The sequence below is a fragment of the Camelus bactrianus genome, chromosome 1 (genome assembly GCF_048773025.1).
Source record: "Camelus bactrianus isolate YW-2024 breed Bactrian camel chromosome 1, ASM4877302v1, whole genome shotgun sequence".
Taxonomy (NCBI): Eukaryota; Metazoa; Chordata; class Mammalia; order Artiodactyla; family Camelidae; genus Camelus; species Camelus bactrianus.
In genome coordinates this window covers 10,972,939-10,992,806 of record NC_133539.1, presented here as the reverse complement: position 1 = coordinate 10,992,806, position 19,868 = coordinate 10,972,939, and the positions used below count along the sequence as shown (strand labels likewise).

Genomic DNA, 19,868 nt, shown 5'->3' with positions numbered 1-19,868 from the left:
TGTACAGTTAGGTGCCTTCCAAACTCTGGCTATGACAGAATCCTTATACAAAGTCCACACTGCATCCCTGACTATGGACTCAGAATTACGGCACAAATTCTCAGCTCCACCCAAACTTACCCCTCAAACTCCGAACCTCTGAGAGGGTTTATGTATTTCAAGTACGTTCCCTGGGGATTCTGAGGCAACCTCCCACCCTCCACCTGGGTGTACTAACATTTTTAAGACCTCTGACACACACTGCCAGACCGGCTTCCCAAGCAACCTGCATAACCCATGGCTCTACAGTCCTGCAAAACGTCAGAGCAAACAAATGAGAGGAGCCTTCATCACCACACACGTACCTTTGTTTTCAGTGTGGATAACAAAATATTGATGGTAGAGATCCTGTCCTCCTTTATGCCTGAACTAAAAATGCAAGGAATAAATTCTGAAAGTAAAAGTTTCAAAGCATTAAACTCAACATTACTTCAAATACGAGAACAGACAAGAGAACATCACTTTTTAAACAGTACAACAGTACAGCAAACAATGCCATTTACTTGCTTTTTTTTTAAGTTTTTTTCTTTTTAATTATACAAGTTCACAGTAGGAAAAATGTTTTCTGTGACACAGGAAGTCAATATTTAAAGGCAAAACAATGACTGAACTATTATTAAAGTTCAACAGTGCTTTAGTTCTGTTTTACTTTCCTGTTTTCACACTAACTTAAGTAAAATTAATATAACATTCACGGTGTGAAAGAGAATGTATGGTATGGTTACAGTTTTCTCATGTTTCTCTCTCTGCTTAGACCTGCTCAGAGATGTATTTAAAAGGATGGTTTTCACTTTATTGATCGGCAGGAGAATCTGGGCTGATTTGTTTGCTTAGCTTTCACCTCCCAACCCCGGGGGAGTCGGTCACCATGGCTTGGCACTGCGTCACTACTAATGTGCTGGTGACACTGGTCAACAGCGTCACAGCAATTACAATTTCTCTTGCTCCACACATGCTTAACAGGCACACATAATTTCTATAAAAGCAAGTTCATTATTCTTAAAAAAAAAAAAAAAAAAGAAAAGAAGGAAAGAAAAAGAAAAATGAGAAAATATCAAAGAAAAAAAAGAAAGAAAGAAAGAAACTTAAAATAAACCATTCCTCCACTACCTGGAGGTTAACACTGTTACTATCTGGGTTACCGGCTGACCATCAACCTTCTGATAGATCCATATTCTGCTAAATTTAACTTTTAGTAAAATGGGGTCATACTTTACAGTTTTATAAGTGAGTTTACACCCAATCATACATCCTTTAAAAATCTGATATCAGTAAGTACATTTCTACATCATTTTTAAGAACTGCATCACTCCTTATGACCAGCACTCAATTTACTTAATCAATCCCTTGCTGGTGGGTAGTTAGGAGTCCAATTTTCAGCTAATATGAAAAAATATCCCCTAACAAAACCTCTATTCACATCCTTAATTATTTCCTTAGGATAAATGACTAGGCGCGGAGTGGCTGGATCAGACACTGTACATGTTTAGATGCCTTTGGCCAAACTGCCTGGCAGGAACACTGACTGAAGTGCATCCCTGCCCTGCAGCAGGGTGGACGGAAAACCCCAAACCACTCTCCTTGAATAAAAGGCCAGATGCTGAGAAGACCCAAGGGGATTCTGCAGAAAGACCCAGCCCTGGCAGCAGAGGGCACCCCGACCAGGCAATCATCAGGGAAGACCTGTCAGCTGCACCTGCAAAGGCAGCATCGCCCCGACAGCAACAGGGCAACCTGTGCGGATCAGGACCGACAACATGTGGGGAACTGCCACCCGCACCTGCTCATAAAGGGTCTTGGCAGCTGGCTGTGGAGGGGGCTTGGGTCTCCCACGCTGGGGGAGGCAAGGGGAGGCTGGAGACCGAATCGCAGCACCACGTTGTTCCTCCTCCCATGAGGCCCAGAGCACAGCCAGGACACCAGCCCCTCCCCACCTGCAGACAGGGTATGACCCTGGGGGACCTCAGTGAATGACTGCACATGCTAAGCACCGTCTATGCGCTGCCACTTACTGTCATCCTGAATTTCTTGCTAAAATGCAAGCGGCCCCAACAGATTAAACCACGCCATGCCCAGCTTGCCCTAGTGAGACAGGCACCAGGAGGCGGTCCAGTTGGAAACCTTTGAAGCTCTACTACTGACATTCTCGTAACACTGGGCAAAGCCATCAAAGTTGTTAAACTTTATTTTTTAAAAACACAACTACTAAGGAAAGCCAGGTAGCCAGGCTAGGAATCCATGTATGTTCTGGAGACACAAAGCCTCCTGTGTTTGCATGAGTCCCTGAGGTTTGGGTTTCTCCTCGGTGAGGATGCGGCTCAGCACCGCAGAGAGCAGAGCAGGGACACCTGCGTCCACGCTGAGCGGCGGTATCAAGACCACACTGACCACGGCCCGCCGCACACGCACCCCTGGTCCTGGCGCACTCTGCAGCCACCAAGGCTGCAGGCTTCTTTTAACCTGCAAAATGCTTTGCAGTAGGTTTTTCAAAACCATGAGCTGGCTTCACCCCGAGACCAAGAGGCACACCTACCTTTCAACTCCAGCACTTGCCCAACTGTGCTGTCATCGCCGGCGATCAAAAAGGAAAGGGCAAACTGAATGTAGGCCAGCCGGACGTCGGGCACTCCCTGCGGGACGAAGGAGACACGTGTCACAGATGTATCCAAACACAACCCGAGGAAGCAGGACCATGGGGGAAGGCACACCCGTCCCATCCCAACGTCACAGAGGCCTCCCGGGCTTGTGCCACTGGAGGGTCTAAGTCTAACACCACTCTCAGCTCTTTACAGAAACAAAGGGGTTTCTCCTTTGCTCCTTCCCCCTCAGTCTCCTGCTCTATTTCTCCTTCTCTTTCAAGCTCTTTCTAAATACATAAGTAGAGGTGTCCCCTCCGCCAACTGTAGTAATACACATTTTTAGCTCACAGACCACTTCTGTAAAGTGCCTAATACCTGTCTAGATACCATGTACTCTCACTTAATGAAACAATGTATCTGTCTTTTATAAAATCCAGAGATAATGGAAAGTCTAGTGCTGCTTTTGATGAAACACCAATGACGTGATGTCTGGTCTTTGTTAGATATTCTAAATCTACACCTGACACCAACGCACAGACGCTGTCATGTGACAAAGCTGGCATAGCCCTCCCAGGGCTGCAGTCTGCGCTGTCCCACAGGCATCAGCCGTGACCCAGGACAGCGGGCATCCTCAACCAGGGCCCAAAGGCCATGACCAGCAGCCAACACTTCAGGGGAAGCCACCTGGGCCACCTGATCAGTTTCCCCTCCCAGTAACTTTAAGACAAACCTGTGTCTTCAACATTCCTGTTTTCCACCCAAAGAACCCACGGCATGTGGTCATGCAGGTCTCTTGTCAGCTGGACCAGAACCAGCACATACACTTCGATCTTCCACTGCTTAAACCGAAAACTTCCTATGTCACAGTCATTCCGAAGACACTTTAATTTTCTGACAAGAAATAAGTTGATACTACAGAGAACTATTGCCCTGAATGCCTGAAAAGATGAAGGAGACTCTGCCTTCCAGAGAGTCCCACTCCACTCAGGAGGAGCAGCAGAGATGGTGGCAGGAGTGACGATGACATTAAAAGCATTCATTGAGCACTTACCACGTGCCAGACACTGTCAAATGCTGCACATTTGTTATCTCGGCCACTCCTTACAGCAACCTGAGGTACAGATGCCCACCATACCCATTTTACAGATGAGGAAACCGAGGTTTAGAAAACTCTAGGCTTAAGGTTACACAACTACTAAGTGAGTAAGCACTGGGATTGGGACGTAAGAAGTCACTGTACAAACACACTGCTTCACTCTGGACCACATGTCTGCCTAGAGAGTAGCTCCTTCCTCTCAGGGCTCCCACGGCATCTTCACTCCACCACTTCTCAGGGTGCAAGGACCACACTTGGCACCATTTAGGCATCTACATGAGTCTTTAGTTCTGTCTTGTTTTGAGTATGTTTCTTCTGGAGAAGAGAACGAACACCTGACCCATGCTCTGTAACACCTGGTGGGGCCTTGCACATTCATTGTACTTTCTGAGTCTCCTTCCAGCCAAACCATGGGCCCTTCAGCAAGACCTTGTGAGACTGACGCTGCTTTACTCCAGATACGCTAAGAGCTGCACACTATCCTCTTGTCTGGGGACCAGCCTGTGGTCCTCTTCACACTATGGAGTTTAGGGACAACGATCGCTCAAGTCTTGAAAATGAGCTGCACTTTCAGCAGTGCTCTGGTGCCGTCATGCACCAACTTAATGTTAATAAAACAGCAATTACACTCAAGACGCCATAACCCCAGATAGAGAGGATGCAAAAGATGACTACTACATTGTCCCTGTCCTCAGGAAGCTTCGAGTAACCACTGCTCCCAGACTATCCAGACACCTCATCTTTCAGATAAATGTGCCACCTAATTCAAGCACAGTTAGCTTGTTACCTTGGTCTCTGTACTGCAAAAGAATTCTGGCAAAATGCTAAAACTTGTCTAGTAAAATTAAATTACGTTTTATCCTTTCCCAGTGAGTTGGAAAGGCTCCACAGTTTTGGTTTTTTTTTGGTTTCATTGAAGTACTGGGGGTCAGGCCCCTGGGATGCTGGTCCCGACCTGCCATTCCGGGTCTTTCTATCCTGTGTGCACACAGCAGGGTTGGATCAGATCCTCTTAAAAGTGCCTCTAGCAACAAATTTTGAATTGAAGTGGAATTTAGTTCTCCCCTCCTAGCATCCATCTTGTATCCCAGAGAAGCCCGAATTTCTGGCTCCTGACATTGTAGAGAACAAAACCCCCAAGACACAGCCTTTGCTCCTCCTTCACGCAGCCACCGCCAGGCCTCGGCCACCTGACCACAGTCCCTCACTACCCTCGACCCTCCGCCCCCGGCTGCAGCAACTCCATCAAAGGCAAGAAGGCTGCACGCCTACTCCTCATTCCTACCCTGTTACGACACAGGGTTATTATCCCAGGAAGAAAGTGTCCTGATCTCTATGGCTTGTTCTGCAAAACACTGTCTAAAATAGACCAAAACATATTTGGTAAAACTGCTCTTGGACACAAGACTTTTAACAATGCTTTCTTTGGATGAAAAAATATCCATAATCCTCTTTCTTCATGAGGCTTTAATAACTCCTTTCAAAATGTGAAAAACACACTCATAAAAAAAAAAAAAACATATCTCCCAGCTTCTTGGATAACTAAGTGGCATTAATAAAAAAAAAAGGTGAGGGAGCGGCAGAAGACTCAAAGATAAGAAGAGATTTAAGAAGGGTATCAATCAAAGGCAATGTGGGGCCCATATTTGGATCTTGATGTGAACCAGGAGGTATAAAGACATTTTTGAGACAGTCGGGGAAAAGCAGAGCCTGAGCTGGGCACTAGGTGGTACTGAGAAACTATTCAAGGTGTTAGGTACAATGATGGCACTATCAGAGATGCACATGGAAACATTCACAGTGAAATACGATACACATGTGGGATATGCTGTGCTAGGCTGGCTGCCCCACAACAAACCAAAATGTGGGAGAGCTGACAGCCTGTGAAGCTGGATGTCAGGTACGTGGGGATTCATTGTGCTGCTATTTCTCAAGGTCCCTCACATTTCCTATATGCAAAAAAAATTGTTTTATAACATCTAGAAACCATTTCCTACAGTCTACAGAGTATTTAAGATACTTGATACAAACGATGAATGAAAGAAAATAAAAGCGCTTTCATTTTGACCATGACCCCTGTTTGACAGATCAAGAAAGATGTAAAATAATGAGAGGAAGCGGCAGCCGGGGCCGGGCCGGGGTCCAGGCCGGGCTTTCCCACGCTGTGCCTTGGCTGTGCCCTGGCGGGTGGCCTATCTACTGCCGGATGTTTTACTTACTGGCTGGGGGCCGGTTGGGGGTGAGACAGGGGGAAGGAGAAGGGATTCTGATAGGTCATTACTGCTAGGCTGACAGCCAGGTGAGACCAAAGAGCCAAGATACTGGCCCTAGTGTGCAAACAGCACGCACATTCTTTTCGTTAGATAACGCATTTAAATGCCAGGAGCCATTACTCATTAAACGGAACCTTTGACACATTAATAAAGAACGGTATCCATGAAACACTAGGACCTGGAAATGTCCTCCTCAGAGAAAACCTTATTCGTAATTCCAGGAAAACTCTCAACACTGGGCTGTAAGATTACCTGCTGTTACCTGGATGATTAACTTAGTCTACAACTCGGCAACATAGAAACTTTTTTTTTAATTAATTAATTTTTTCGGGGGAGGATGTAATTAGGTTTACTTGTTTATTTATTTTTAGAGGCAGGACCAGGGATTGAATCCAGGACTTTGTGTATGCTAAGCTCTACCACTGAGCTATACCCTCCCTGCCACGCAGAAGCTCTCAACTCCCAAGAAGAGTCAGAGAGCAAGGTCACGTGGCTGCAGAAGTCCACCACTCCAACATGGCTCTCTGCCTGGGCGGACAGGCGGCCATCGGGCGGCCTGGTCCTTCTGCTCAGGAGGAGGGTGTGGAGGATGAGGCCAGGGCTGCCATAGCACCGGGGCGACGGCAAGGAGGGCCGGCCCGGCCCGGCCCGTGGAAAGAGGCCTGGACAGCCTGCAGCCAGCACGTGGGCGAGAGGCCACCCCTCCACCAGCTCAGGAGTCCTGAAGCTTGTGCTTCTTCCTCAAGAACCAAACCCAAGTGAAACTTCTGGAGCCACCAGGAAACTTTTCTTTTTCCGACAGTTCTTCTGAAAACCAGCCATTCACACTTCCATTCTCTTTGGCACAAAGCAGCCCCTACTCATTAGAAGACTTATAATTGGAAGGCGCAAGAAATATACTAAAAAGCCAGTAAGTGTCCTCTTTGGTGATGTCACTGGCTGAGCCTTGCAGCAGATTTCTGCAGAGTGGATGGAACCCGCGCAGGCGGCCAGGACACTACGAGGTTCACACCACGAGGCACCTGGAGGCCATCTCACAAGCTCAGCCGTCCTCACGGGCCAGGAAGGCCCGGCGATGCTGAGCCCCGAGAGAGCCGTCCTCGGGTGACCCTGTCACTCAGGCTCTGTAGGCAGCCGGGCCCCACCACCGGCCACGAGAGAGGCCTCCCTTCCTCATGGACCCCAGAGGCTGCCAAGGCCCCGGACTCTCCACGGGGAAGCCTCCCTTCCATCCACATGAGGACCGAGGCCAGAGGGAAGAGGACACACAAAGGCAACGGAAACACTCAAGGGGTACAAGACACTTGGCCTCTCACCTTTGAATCCCTCTTGGTCACCAGGGTGTACAAGGTCTTTTTATTCAAATCAAAATGGCTGCAGACGTCTCTGGCAGCCTCCGGACCCTGGGTCACCATGGCGGCCATCAGGTTCAGGCAGGCTCGGGCCATCCTGTTCAGGGACAACAGGGAAATCAGGCACGTCAGGACAGCAGGAGCACACAGCCACCTCACCACGAGCCAACTGCACACCTGGCTGTGTGCTCTGCTATCCCCAAAGCAGAAAACAGAATGGAGGAGACATGAAGACACGCTTTCTTTAAAATATCCTAACAAGATCTTCAACGAAAGCTAAAAAACTGAGTCTGAGGAGGATCCAAGAACACAAGACACAAGACACAAAGAAGATGGCAATTTCCGTCTCCAGGAAATCCTCACATAGCTGGGAGACCCCCATCACCCCTGCCTTTATACGGCACAGAAGAAGACTTCCGCGTGGTGGGCATCTCCAAAAGCAAGCTCTGGGCTGCCTTTCCATCCTGCAAGTACTCATAATCTGTGGTTGCTGAGCACCTACTACGTACTAGACACTGTTTAGGAGCTGGGAAGACAGCATTTTATAAGATGGTCAAGGCCCCCACCCACATGCACCTTGCACTTAAGAGGAGGGAGACAGAGTCAACAGACTGACATGGACTGTCACATCACACATAAAACTGTAGATGGATGGGGTGGTCAGAGGAGGCCTCCTTGAGATGACACCTCTGCAAAGCCCTGAAGGAGAAGAGCCCTTGGGGCAAAAGGACAGGCGGCATAAAGGAAGTCTGGAGTGTTCCCAAGACAGTGAGGAGAGCAGCAGATGGGAGCAGAGGGACACGTGGGAGGAGAGGAGTCAGTGACAGTGACGGGCCGGTCAACAGAGGAAGGGGGGGTTAGAGCCACAGTCAAGGCCTTGGAACTGGCTCCGCTCTATCTGCAGGTGGAGGAAAGGGCAAGTGCGCTCGTGGGGAGCTGAGTGCAGACCAAGCCCAAGGCCAGTCCTGCCACGTAAAGGCAGGCAACTTACTTGTAACCCGAGGCATACAGGGACTCACAGATGAGCTTCATGTGATTGTTCATTAGCTTTTTCACAATGTTGGTTCCCACAACGTGAAAATGGGAAAGATCACCGGCTGTCCGCAACAATATGGCCTCGAAAACTTGAAATATTGAAAGCATCTGTAAAGAGAATGGAAAGGCTGACGAGTCATCTCATTTCTTTCCCTCCTCTACATACGTCATCCTCTTGTCTTAGCCGCAGTCACTCGCAGGTGTCAAACCTTCCACTGGCAGGCCTGGGCCTACCCACATTCTGAGCCAAACGCAGGAAGCTGACAGCTTAGTCCTGTGCCCACAGTTTAGCTAAACAGAGAACAGCTTGCTTGACAATTAAACAAAGTGAAATGAAAAGAGAAATTTATATGAATGCTTGGGCCTCACTACTTTGGGGCATGCGCAGGTCTACAGCCTTACAGCAATAATCCTGAGACTTCAACAGGTTCATAAATGTCCCAAATTCTGAACCTCTTTGGAACCAGAAAACAGTAATATATATGTCAACTCAATATAAGTCTGCATTGGTTGACATAAAAACTGTGTGACAGTTTTTACCTTTTTCCCTTTTGTCAGAGCAAACCGCAGTGAAACAAGTGCGTTTAGATTAAGAATCTATAATCATTCCATCCAGTATTATTCACCAATAAGAAGTTAGGACTTCTCACTAAAATGCTTTCAAAGGTCATGATGTCAAAATGAATGTATTCCTACAGCACAGGGACAAGGCATCACTTTCTGTAGGAAGGGGGTAACGTCTTAGAAATGTGTATCACATTTCTCTTCATCAACCTAACACAACAGTGGCATTGGCATGTTCTTCTCTCCGTCAGGCCAGGTAAGGAGTAACATACTTCACTTTCAGGGCGCTTGTCCCCACTCAGGAGCTGGAAGATCTCCGCACACTCAACAGAAATCTTTATGTACCCCTCCACGACGTCGTACACGTCTTCTCGTGGTAGCTTCTTGGCAGCAGAAACAAATGCTTCCAAGGCTGAAAGAAGAGTTATGATCAGATGTTAACAAAGACAGTCTCTTTTAAAAAAAAAAAAACAAAACCCAGCTGCTACTGTCACAGAGTGACAGTCCTGGCAGGAACGTCCAGGTGATGGGACTTGCCACTTTCTGAGCTGGAGAAAAGAGCAGCAGTGTGAAGACGGGGAGACCGAGGGTTAGGACACGGCTTCTTCTCTGTCACCAGTTAAGTCATGGGCAACAATTTTAAAAGGAACTGGCCCAGAGCAGAACCGTTCTTGATCCAGGGGTCCTCCCCGGTGCTGACGCTGATCCACCCCCAAGCACCCTCTGGGTCTTTATCAATCTAACCCTGCTTACCTGCCCCCCACCCCTACCACAAAGGGGGTATAATCAGAGAACTGATAAAGAAAATGTGGTATATCTATATCTATATTCAGAAATCTACACAATAAAATATTCAGCCTTAAAAAAGAAGGAAACCTTGCTTCTTGCGACAACATATGTGGATCTTGAGGGCATTAAGTGAAAAAAGTGCGACAGGGAAAGACAAATACTGCACGTTCTCACTCACATGTAGAATCTAAAAACTCCGAACTCATTGAAACAGAGAGTGGAGTGGAGGTTGCCTGGGGCTGGGGGGGGGGGCGGTGATATAGGGAGATGTTGGTCAAAGGGTGTAAACATACAGCTCTAAGATGTGTAAGTTCTGAGGATCTAATGTACAGCGTGGTGACTACAGTTACAATACTGTATCATATACTTGAAAGTTATTAAGAGAGTAGATCTTAAACATTATCACCACAAAAAAAAGTGGTAGTTATATAAGGGGATGGCAGCGTTAACTAACCTTATTGTAATTGTTTCATACTATCTATATGTATCACATCATCACACTGTACATCTTAAACTTACATACATTATATGTCAATAATATCTCAATAAAGCTGGACAAACAAAACACAACAGAAAAAAAACCTTCCCAAATATCTAGATGAAAACGAAACCCCCTAACACTTACCAATTCCACTTCCCCGATCTTCAGTCAGGTGAGCCTACCACACAGAGTTATGAGAACGAAACAAAATGGAGAGAGAATCCAAGATAGAGACCAGATTCAAACACAAATCCAACAGAGCCTCCTAAAGGGATTCCCACTTTGACCCACTAACTTCAGCTCCACCTCATCTCCCAGCTCCTTCACCTGCGCCCACTACCCATCAGCCCTGGTTTTCTTCTGAAACCTGTTCAAATGCAGGGCCCAAAAGAAATGGAACTCTCTGGGCAAAACCATGAATATGCCTATGGATACAACCTTTCAAATAATTAAATATACTCTTTCTTCTACCAGAAAGATTCCTATTCCTATCTTTCAGAGGATTTGTGCTGAAAACAGTTTGTGTGCAACTTTACTGATTTACATCTGCCTTCTCAACTGACTATTCATAAGCTCACAATGGCAGGCCTGTATCTGATTCTTACTCACCATTTTATCCCTACTCTAGCAAATAACAGCCCCTTGTAAATAATAAACGAATGAATGAATGAATGAATGAAATGTATAGTTCTGTGCTAATGCAGATACTATCTTCCCAGCACTAGCTGGCAGTTGCAGACAGTTGCAGGTATCAAATGTTTAAAAACAAAATCTGTTGTACACCAAAAATTGACACATTGTGGCTGTGCTTCCATTTAATATTAATTAATTAATTAAAAATTTAAGAATTAACAGAAATAAAAACAAAATCTGTGGAAGACAACCTAGAAATTGAGGATATTCTGACCATTAACTTAACTTTTCACTTGAGAGTAAACATTCATTGTTTTTTTTTTAACTTTGACACAGTGCTAGTGTTTCCACATACTGGTATATTCAATTGTGTTTTGTCTTCATAACCTTTATACTTTTTAATGGGTTACAAGGAGTTGTGAAGGATGGTCACACTTTTCAAAAAGTGAAATTAGAAAATCTTCTCCGTATTAGTCAACTAATCTTGGTCAACTGACAAGTCCCGTGGTGGCTTCGTGTGGTAGCTTATTACATGTTACCAGGTCAGGGTGACTACTGGAAGGAGGATTAAAGCTAGTGAAAACAGAGCTGACAGCCTCGGTAGCAGCAAACCGGCTCACTCAGCAGCCCCGAGCTGACTCACAGTTGGGACTCGATAAATATTTGTTGTGTGCATGTGTAGTACCCTTATTTATTCTCTTGAAATTGCAATAAAGAGGTTTTAGAGCTTGCTGAGGGTTGCTGCGCGGGCAAAGGAGGTGTGTGTTCGCATAGAGCTGTCACAATCCAGCAAGTCGGGGCCCTGGACTCCCAAGCACCCGGGCCTCGGTTTCCCGACAGCAAATCGGGAGGCTAGGCTCTGACGCTCAGTAAGAAAAGCTGCAGAAAGAAGCGGCTGTGTCTGCACACGGAAGCCATTCAGATAGAGGCCGAGAGGCCGCCTCGCCCGCAAGCGTTCGCCGCCCCGGGCCCCCGCACTCACCTGGCCCCGCGCCCTGCGGGTCCCTCAGCTGAGCCTTGAAGCGGACGCCAGTAAGCTCTTCGGTGCGGGCCCGTTTGGCTGCGCCCGCGCGGGGAGTCGCGCCGTCCTGGCCGCCTGGGGCCTTCCTCTTGGGGACCCCCATGGCCGAGAGGGAGGGGGCGCGCCGAGATCCACACACTGGAGACTTGGCTGGAGGACACGCAGAGACAGCGTACGCACGTCTCGGACCCACACGTGGGCTGAAAGGGGCGGGGCTGGCGGAAGAGGCGGGGACTCGTGAGGGAGGTCGGCGGAAGGGGCGGGGCCTGTGGGAAGGGCGGTCCGTCGCGAAGCAGGTAGTGAGGATGCGGGAACTCGGAGTCCCCGGTTCCGCCTTGATGCTGCGGTCGCAGCTGGCTCGCTCGCGGCCGGAGGCGACCGACACTTAACCTCTTTATTGAAATTTCAAGGAAGTAAATAAGTGTACTGCTCATGCACACAACAAGTATTTATCGAGTCCCAAATGTGAGTCAGCTCGGGGCTGTTCAGTGAGCCGGTTTTCTGCTACCGTGGCTGTCAGCTCTGTTTTCAGCTGGGAGAGGCCCATCGGGCCTCGAGGGTTCTTGGCGAAGAACCCCCAGAACCGCCACTCCCGGAGGGCAGGAGCCCAGACGCTTGGTAGTTGCGCAGTCAGATCAGTTCTTGACCTGAGGGCGCCCTAATGGTGCCTCTTGAACTTGATTGACTTGCAGCGGGATTCGATGCTTTGCCTATTCGTGGTCCTGCGGATCTGCCGGGAGGGTGGATGCCCCTGGCTAGATGCCAGGGGGGCTTCTGTGGGGAGGTCCTTGCTCCAAAGGGTGCCCCTAACCCTGACCCCTAGCTTCTTTCATATCCTGAACCAGACTGGCTTGTCTGATGGGATGTGGCCCCCGACTGACCTCCAGTTCCCCAGACTCAAGGGAGGACGCGTGCCCTTTCGGCCGTGCAGGGCGGGAGGGGGTGATCGAGTGAAGTAACGTCTGTGAAAACTCCTCGTGGACAGCTCAGCGGCCTTCACATCTAAGTCCCCGTCATTAAAATTGAGACAGCAAAGCCAGCTGTTCTGAGCGGGTAAAATGATGCAATGTACGAAATACTGCTTTGAAAGGAAAAAAAAAAATACTGTGTTTTTTTAAGTTGTTGAGAGCCGCATTAAGTGTTCTGAAATAAAATGGAGGTATAAATAAATAAGTGAAAATAGGCTGGTGCATTTTTAAATAAAATTTCATCAATACTTGGTTATATGTCAAATAAATCATGAATCAGGTCATTAGATGAGTAATTTGGTGATTCCTGGAATTCCTATCAGCTTGTCTTCTAGTCTGAGGAAATACTGCTCTGTGTTCTGTTAGGAGATCTGTGGTGAGCACGTGAGGACATGGCCTTTTATGGCTTATTGGGGATTTAGAGTCTCTAATAGGAAAAGCCCATGGTGTTGACCCTGAGCCCCTGGTCTGGCAAGCCTGCTATGCCTGTGGAAAAGACTAGTTGTGGGCAGGCCAGGGGGAGCACCCTGAGCAGTTGTGAACTGATGGAACAGTATTAAGAGACAAGGGTGTGCTCAAAATTCAGGCTGTAAAGGGCAATACTCGTGTTAGTAAAGGCAGATTGAATTCTAATTGTTCATACAGATTATTTTCTTTTCTGTGGTTAATTGCAACCACCAAGTTTGTTTTCAACCAGAGTGGACCTGACCTGAGAGACCGCAGGGAGAGGTAGGAAACAGTCAAAAACTCTATTCAGTTTCTGCCTGTGTGTCCTTGGGCAAATTATCATGTCTCTTTGCAAAGACAGAGAGAGTGGGAGAACTTGCCAGTATTACTCAGCTGATAAGTGGTGGAGCCACTCATCAGTGTATCTTAAGCCTGATTTAAAAACAAAGGAACAGAAGTTGCCAGTGCCTATCCCATCTTTAGCCAGAGACATAGGAGATGAGGTGTGAAGCAGAAGTACAGATCGATGCTTCAGACCAAGTCAGCCCAATGCAGGGGATCCTTGATACTGGGTCTTTAACCCCACTTGTTCAGATACCAAGCTCACCAGTTAGCCTCTGGATAGTGACATGGCTTTCTAGGTAAAAGACCTGCACGGAGAGAAAGGACTTTATTTGCCCCCAAAACATTCTGGTCTATTGAAGGTAGGCATTACTGTTCCTGGGACATTCTAAGCTGGTATCCACTTTAGGGCCTTTGCACTTGCTGTTCCCTCCCTCTGAAACTGCCCAGACCTCACATGGCTCATATTCTCATTTCATGTGGGCTCTTCCTGTCTATCTCTCACTATCTTCTTACCCTCCTCTATTTTCCTTTATTGCCTTTATCACCTACTGGTGATATTAGATATTCATTTGTTTGTCAAACTCCTTCATTAAAATGTGCACTCTATAATGGCACAAAACAAAGTTCAGTGCTCCATTCTCAGTGCCTAGAACAGGGCTTGTCACCTTGTAGGGCTCAATAAATACGTGTTGAATAAATAAATGTTGATATAATTGGATACAAAGACCTGGGTCTTGGGCTTGGTTAATGTTAATCCATCCTAAAGGGCAGGTTGACCAGGAATGCTGTCAAAAAGCCTCAGAATGCAAGTTTTCGAGTCTACAACCTTGTGAACTGGCCCCTGAACTGTGGTGAATTAACCAACGCAAGAGTCCGGCCTTTAATAGCCAATCAATTCATCTCCAGTGGCCATACTTCTCATTCACACCTTTAAGTAAGTGTGTTTATTTATTCCCATTTCAATCTAACAGGGTTAAATTCAACTTCTGGAAAGGGGTAAAAAAGAGAGGCTCAATCATGTCAAGTTCATATTAGAGCATGTTTATCATGGACTCTCAGGATCTGAGAAGTATGCATTACTGTACACAAGATGAAGTCGTCCTGACAGGTTACCCTGCATTATTTCATCTAGTTAAAAGCTAATTAATGCAATTACACGATAAAGAGGAGAGATATGGAATTTCTTTCTCTATTCTGATACAAGTTTTAATCTCTGGTGATGAATGTTTTAGTACGACTTTTATCTGAGATCAAGAATGTTATCTGCTTGGTTATCAGTAAGACTGAAGCATTCCTTCAAAGGCAGTCACTATGAACTCTAGTGAAGGACACAGTGTCCATAGGCTAAAAAGATAAATAAACCTACAGCAATGTTTGCTATGTGCATTGCATTATATAACCAGCCATCACAGATTCAAAAAAATATTACCCAGTGGACTTACCCTCAAGAGACCTACAGTATCACTGAGACTATGACACACCTGTTAAGTTCAGTCACAATAAAGAACTTAACCAAGAACCCAAGAAGATATGAGATGCTACAAGGCCATATAATAACTATCAAATGAATTATTTGAGCAATAGATATATCACATTAGTATGATCCAGGTTAGGTCGTTGTGAGATTCTTATTGAAATGATAATAAAGCAGAGAAGAAAACAGAAACATCAAATTTGCCTTTTTTATTTCTCTGAGGCAACACAGAAGAAGAGTAGAAAATGTGCCTCTTGTCTAATAGGGAAGAAGCTAGCCATATGTGTGAGGCCAGCTGATAAAAATCATAACATAGATGATGTTTGACTTCATAAATATCCCCAGGTCCACTGTCTGCTCATCCACCTCCCCACAAACATATACCTTCTTGCTGCCCCCATCTTCCAAAACCCCAACAGTTGCAGCTTTCCCGGAAATCATCTCCCTGGAAAATGCCTTTTGCTGCCTCCCTCCCCATGCTATGTCTCCCTTCTTTCCCACCCTTTCCCCTTAACCTCTTTCCTTACAAAAGTGTTTTTAGCTAGCCATCAGAAAGTAGAGAAATTTGGTAAATTTACCACAAGGTGTTGGAGAATAATACCAATTTACAGCCAGTCCATGAATATTTTTACACTTTAAAAGAGGACATTTGGAGATCACAACTCTGCAAGTGAATGTTTAGTAGTTGCATTTTAGTCACTACGGCATTGAATGGGCACTGGGGAGTGGGGTTACGGACAGGCAGGTCATGGACCAGGAGAAGAAGAACTTCTGAACATTGTGCAGGAAGCTGCCTCTGAATTCTGGCCATTATCCCATAGGTTACATTTTATAATTAGGGGCATGCCTCCATGTTTAAAAATATACTTTCAAATCCATTCAGGAAATTATGCACTGATCCTGCTGGGACAATTCCCACAAGAGCCATATCCTCAATAAATATGTATTATGTTGACCAGGGTCTCAGATCAGACTACTCAAAAATTCTAGGTTATTAAGGGAGAGGATATAGTTCAGTGGTACAGTGTGTGCTTAGTATGCACGGGGACCTGGGTTCAATCCCCAGTACCTCCATTAAAAAAATAAATTAAAAAATCAAAAGTCTAATTACCTCCTCCTCCCCTAAAATTTTTTTTAGTCAATTAAAAAAATACTAGGTTATTGAGTTCATAGCCCTATTCTTTGCACAGCAGGATGTAGCCAAATCCATACCCAATTTAGAAATTAAAATATCAATGATAAATTTCAAAGCTATTGTGAAAACTGGTCTAACATCTTAATCATTGAACAGAAATAAGAGAAAATATTAAAAATGTGGATAACAATGTATTCAAATTAATAGATGGTATGAAAATTTTATACCCACAAGCAAAATGTATGTTCTTTTAAAATAACATGGAACAATCATAAAAACTGACTACCTTCTAGGCCACAAAGGAGGCCCCAGTAAAGTCTAAAAAAATCAACATCATACAGACCATGTTCTCTGACCATCAGGCAATAAAATTTGACCTTGATAAGAAGAAGATAGGCTTTTAAAAATCCCATAAGCCTTGGAAAGGGAAAAAAAAAACCTTCTAAGTAATCCTCAGAAAACATTAGGGAAATTATGAAAGACTTGAAATACAATAAAATGAACACTTTATGTTGTTTAACCTGTGAGACACAAGTCTTAGAGGAAAATGTATAGTTTTAAGCACATTAATGAAGAAAAGTTGATAACAAATGAACTAATATATATTCAAATCAAAAAACTGGAAAAAGTACAATAGAACCAACCCAAAAAATAAGAAGTAAAAACAAGCAAAGGTAAGGAGAGAAATCAATTACAAAGAGAATAAAAAAACACTAAAAAGTATTCACAGATCAAAAGTTGACTGTTTTTTGTTTTCAGATTAAATCATCAAACCTGTTGCAAGCTTAATGAGGAAGAAAAAAGAAAAGCTGCAAAACAGCAAAATACAGGAGTAAAGGGAGAAATCAACACACAAACTTAGATTTTTAAATAATAAAGAATATTAGAAACAACAATTCACAAAACTTTCAAAGCTAAAAGAAATGAATACATTTCTGGGAAAAGGTAAAAATCCCAAGGCTGACCAAAAAAAAAAAAAAAAAAAAAACCTAGGAAATTTTAATTGATCAATAATTCTTAAAACAATATGATAATCAAACTTTACCCTGAGGTGCAGATGATTTTTCAGGTAAGTTCTTGCAATCTTTTAAGAAACAGATACTTCCTATTTTATTCAGTTTGCTTCATAAAACAGAAAAGAAAGAAAGCACCCCAACTTCTTTTATGAAACTAATAAAACCTCAGATACAAAACTAACTGTGGATAATACACAGTAAGAAAATGATGGGCTTATTTCGCTACAGACATAGATGAGTGTAAATAAAGTATTAGCTCACCTAATCCAACACTGCACTTCAAAAAAAACAAGAAATACAAGGATGCTTTTATATCATTTTTATATTAATGGATTCAAGGAGAAAATCAATTATCTCAATAGATGGGAAAAGGCATTTGAAAAAATACCTATTTATGATTTTTTAAATTCACACAAAACTAGGAATAGAAGGCACTTTCATTCTTTAATAAAGACTATATGTACCAAAAACCTGCAGCAACTAGTATGCATAATGGAAAGATTTCAGATGCATTTGAATTATGTCTGGTACAATAGGAAGGTAGAGATGGATGTACACTATTTACACTTCTATCTATTACTAGAGGTCCTGGCTAATGAGATAAGGTAAGACAAAGAAATAAGATATGAAAGAATTATAAGAGATACAATGCTCATCTACTTAGAAAATTCACCAGAAATACGAGCTTAATAAGAGTTTAGCAAGGTTGTCAGATATAAGATCAAGTTACCAAAATCAGTACCATTACCTCTACACTAGCAATAATTAATTTAAAAATGTAATAGAAAAAAAGACACCATTCACAAAGGAAAAAAAACCCTGTAAATTATTTCAGAACTGAGCTAGAAAAGACTGCACGGCACCTTTAAGGAAAAAATTGTAAAAGAAGTTCAGACTATAAAACTACGCCATTTCAGTGAAAATTAAGAAACTCAAAAAATCATGATAAATTTGTATGGAAAAATAAAGGACTATGAGTGGCTAAGTCAAAAAGTTATAATACTCAAATTAGAATGGCAAATTAGAATGCAAAAGAATAGACAAATAGCCCAGCAGAACAGAATACAGACTCAAAAACAGACCTATGTCATTGAGATATAAGTTAACAATTCTGAAATTACTTTCATGTATCCTGGAATTGAACGAATAAGTAAGTGAATGGAGGATGATGGGGGTGCCACTAGCTTTTTCACTGTTAAAGAGATAAGTTACTTGTAAGCAAGAAGGTAAGTCCAGAATGAACCCTGTGGGACTGGATAAGAGTTGGAGACATTATGATCTTATGTTTAGCTTAACAGAAGTGGATGGATACAGAAATAAGTATAGATATGTATTCTACCTGAGTTTATACACATGCATACATTTCCTAGCTCTGTTCATTGACAGGGTCTAGAAGCAGCAACACCCCGGTTAACAATGAGCACACCCAGTGCCCAGATCTTGAGTTCTAATACCATTATCAAATAAAAGGGACCAGTGATCCTTGGAGAAATGGCTAAATATAAGGCTGTGACCGGGCACATATAAAATGAGCCTGGAGTATCTTGTAGTACTAGAAAACAAGAACCCTTTAAAAAAAAAGGGGGGGTGGGTGGTATGTGAAAGGGACATAGGAACCAACCTGAAGTAGTTCCCAATGGAACAATTTGTGTGACATGATAATTAACAATCTGAGTGACAAAAATCCAAATAATTGGATCATAATTTCAGGTATAAAATAAATATACAAAGTCTGTGCTGTTACAAAAAATATTAAATGGGGGAGAAGATCTTCCTTACAAAGTGAGAGTCTTTACAAATTTTTCCTATACAAATAATCCAAGTAATATGTAGATACTCCCTGCTCCAAGAAATGGAGCTTAGTTCACAACCGTTCCTCCTCCCTCCTCTAGTGCAGGCTTAGTGACCAACTTCCAAAGATTCAAGCATGGAAAAAGAAAAATGGTAACTTTATAGTGGAGAAACATGGCAACACTGCCTTAACCAAGGGATCACGGTTAACATCATCACTGACAAATTGTGTTGCTATCATGGACCCTTGATGTGATGTGATGAGAAAGTTTATAGCATTCACATTGATAGCATCCTTCCCCAAAATCCATAACCCCAGAAAGACGTCAGACAAATCTAAACTGAGGGACAGTCTAAAAAATATATCACTGCTACTTTTAAAAACTGTCAAGATCATGAAAAAAAAAACAAGGAAAAACTGGGAAACTGTCAAAGATCAGATGAGACTGGGGAGACATGACAACAGAATGCACTGTGATACCCTGGACTGGATCCTGGGATGGGAAAAGAACTCTAGGGGGAAAGTTGATGAAATACAAATAAAGTCTGGAGTTTAGTTAATAGCAATGTGCAAAAGCTGGTTTCTTAGTTTTAACCAATGTACCATAGAAGCATGAAAAAATGGACATGAGATGAAACTGGGTGAAGGTGTACAGAATCCTTCTCTCTTCAACTTTTCTGTAAATCTAGAATTATTCCAAAACTAAAAGTTTATTCAAAAGGAAACAAAGACCCATGCATACATAGGAACTTGGTATGTGGTAAAGACAACAGTGAATTTTCCACCAGAACATAGGTGCTGTGAAAACCCCCACTGAATCTAAGCCAGA

General features: G+C 44.0%; 1 protein-coding gene across 3 annotated transcripts in view; it reads right to left on the bottom strand.

Moving 5' to 3' along the window:
* URB1 (URB1 ribosome biogenesis homolog) overlaps positions 1-12,071 on the bottom strand; it is a 62,385-nt gene extending 50,314 nt beyond the window's left edge. For 2 of the 3 annotated variants that reach the window (XM_010956838.3, XM_074360664.1), the window contains exons 1-6: positions 11,824-12,071; positions 9,211-9,350; positions 8,331-8,482; positions 7,304-7,436; positions 2,573-2,669; positions 345-430 (exon numbers count right to left, since the gene is read on the bottom strand). In XM_010956838.3, coding sequence (XP_010955140.3) covers positions 345-430; positions 2,573-2,669; positions 7,304-7,436; positions 8,331-8,482; positions 9,211-9,350; positions 11,824-11,965 — 750 coding nt within the window. In that variant the 5' untranslated portion in view covers positions 11,966-12,071. Of the gene's footprint in view, positions 1-344; positions 431-2,572; positions 2,670-7,303; positions 7,437-8,330; positions 8,483-9,210; positions 9,351-11,823 lie in introns of those variants that run through there. The other variant, XM_074360662.1, reaches the window with a different exon arrangement.
* Between the last annotated feature and the right edge of the window lie 7,797 nt (positions 12,072-19,868).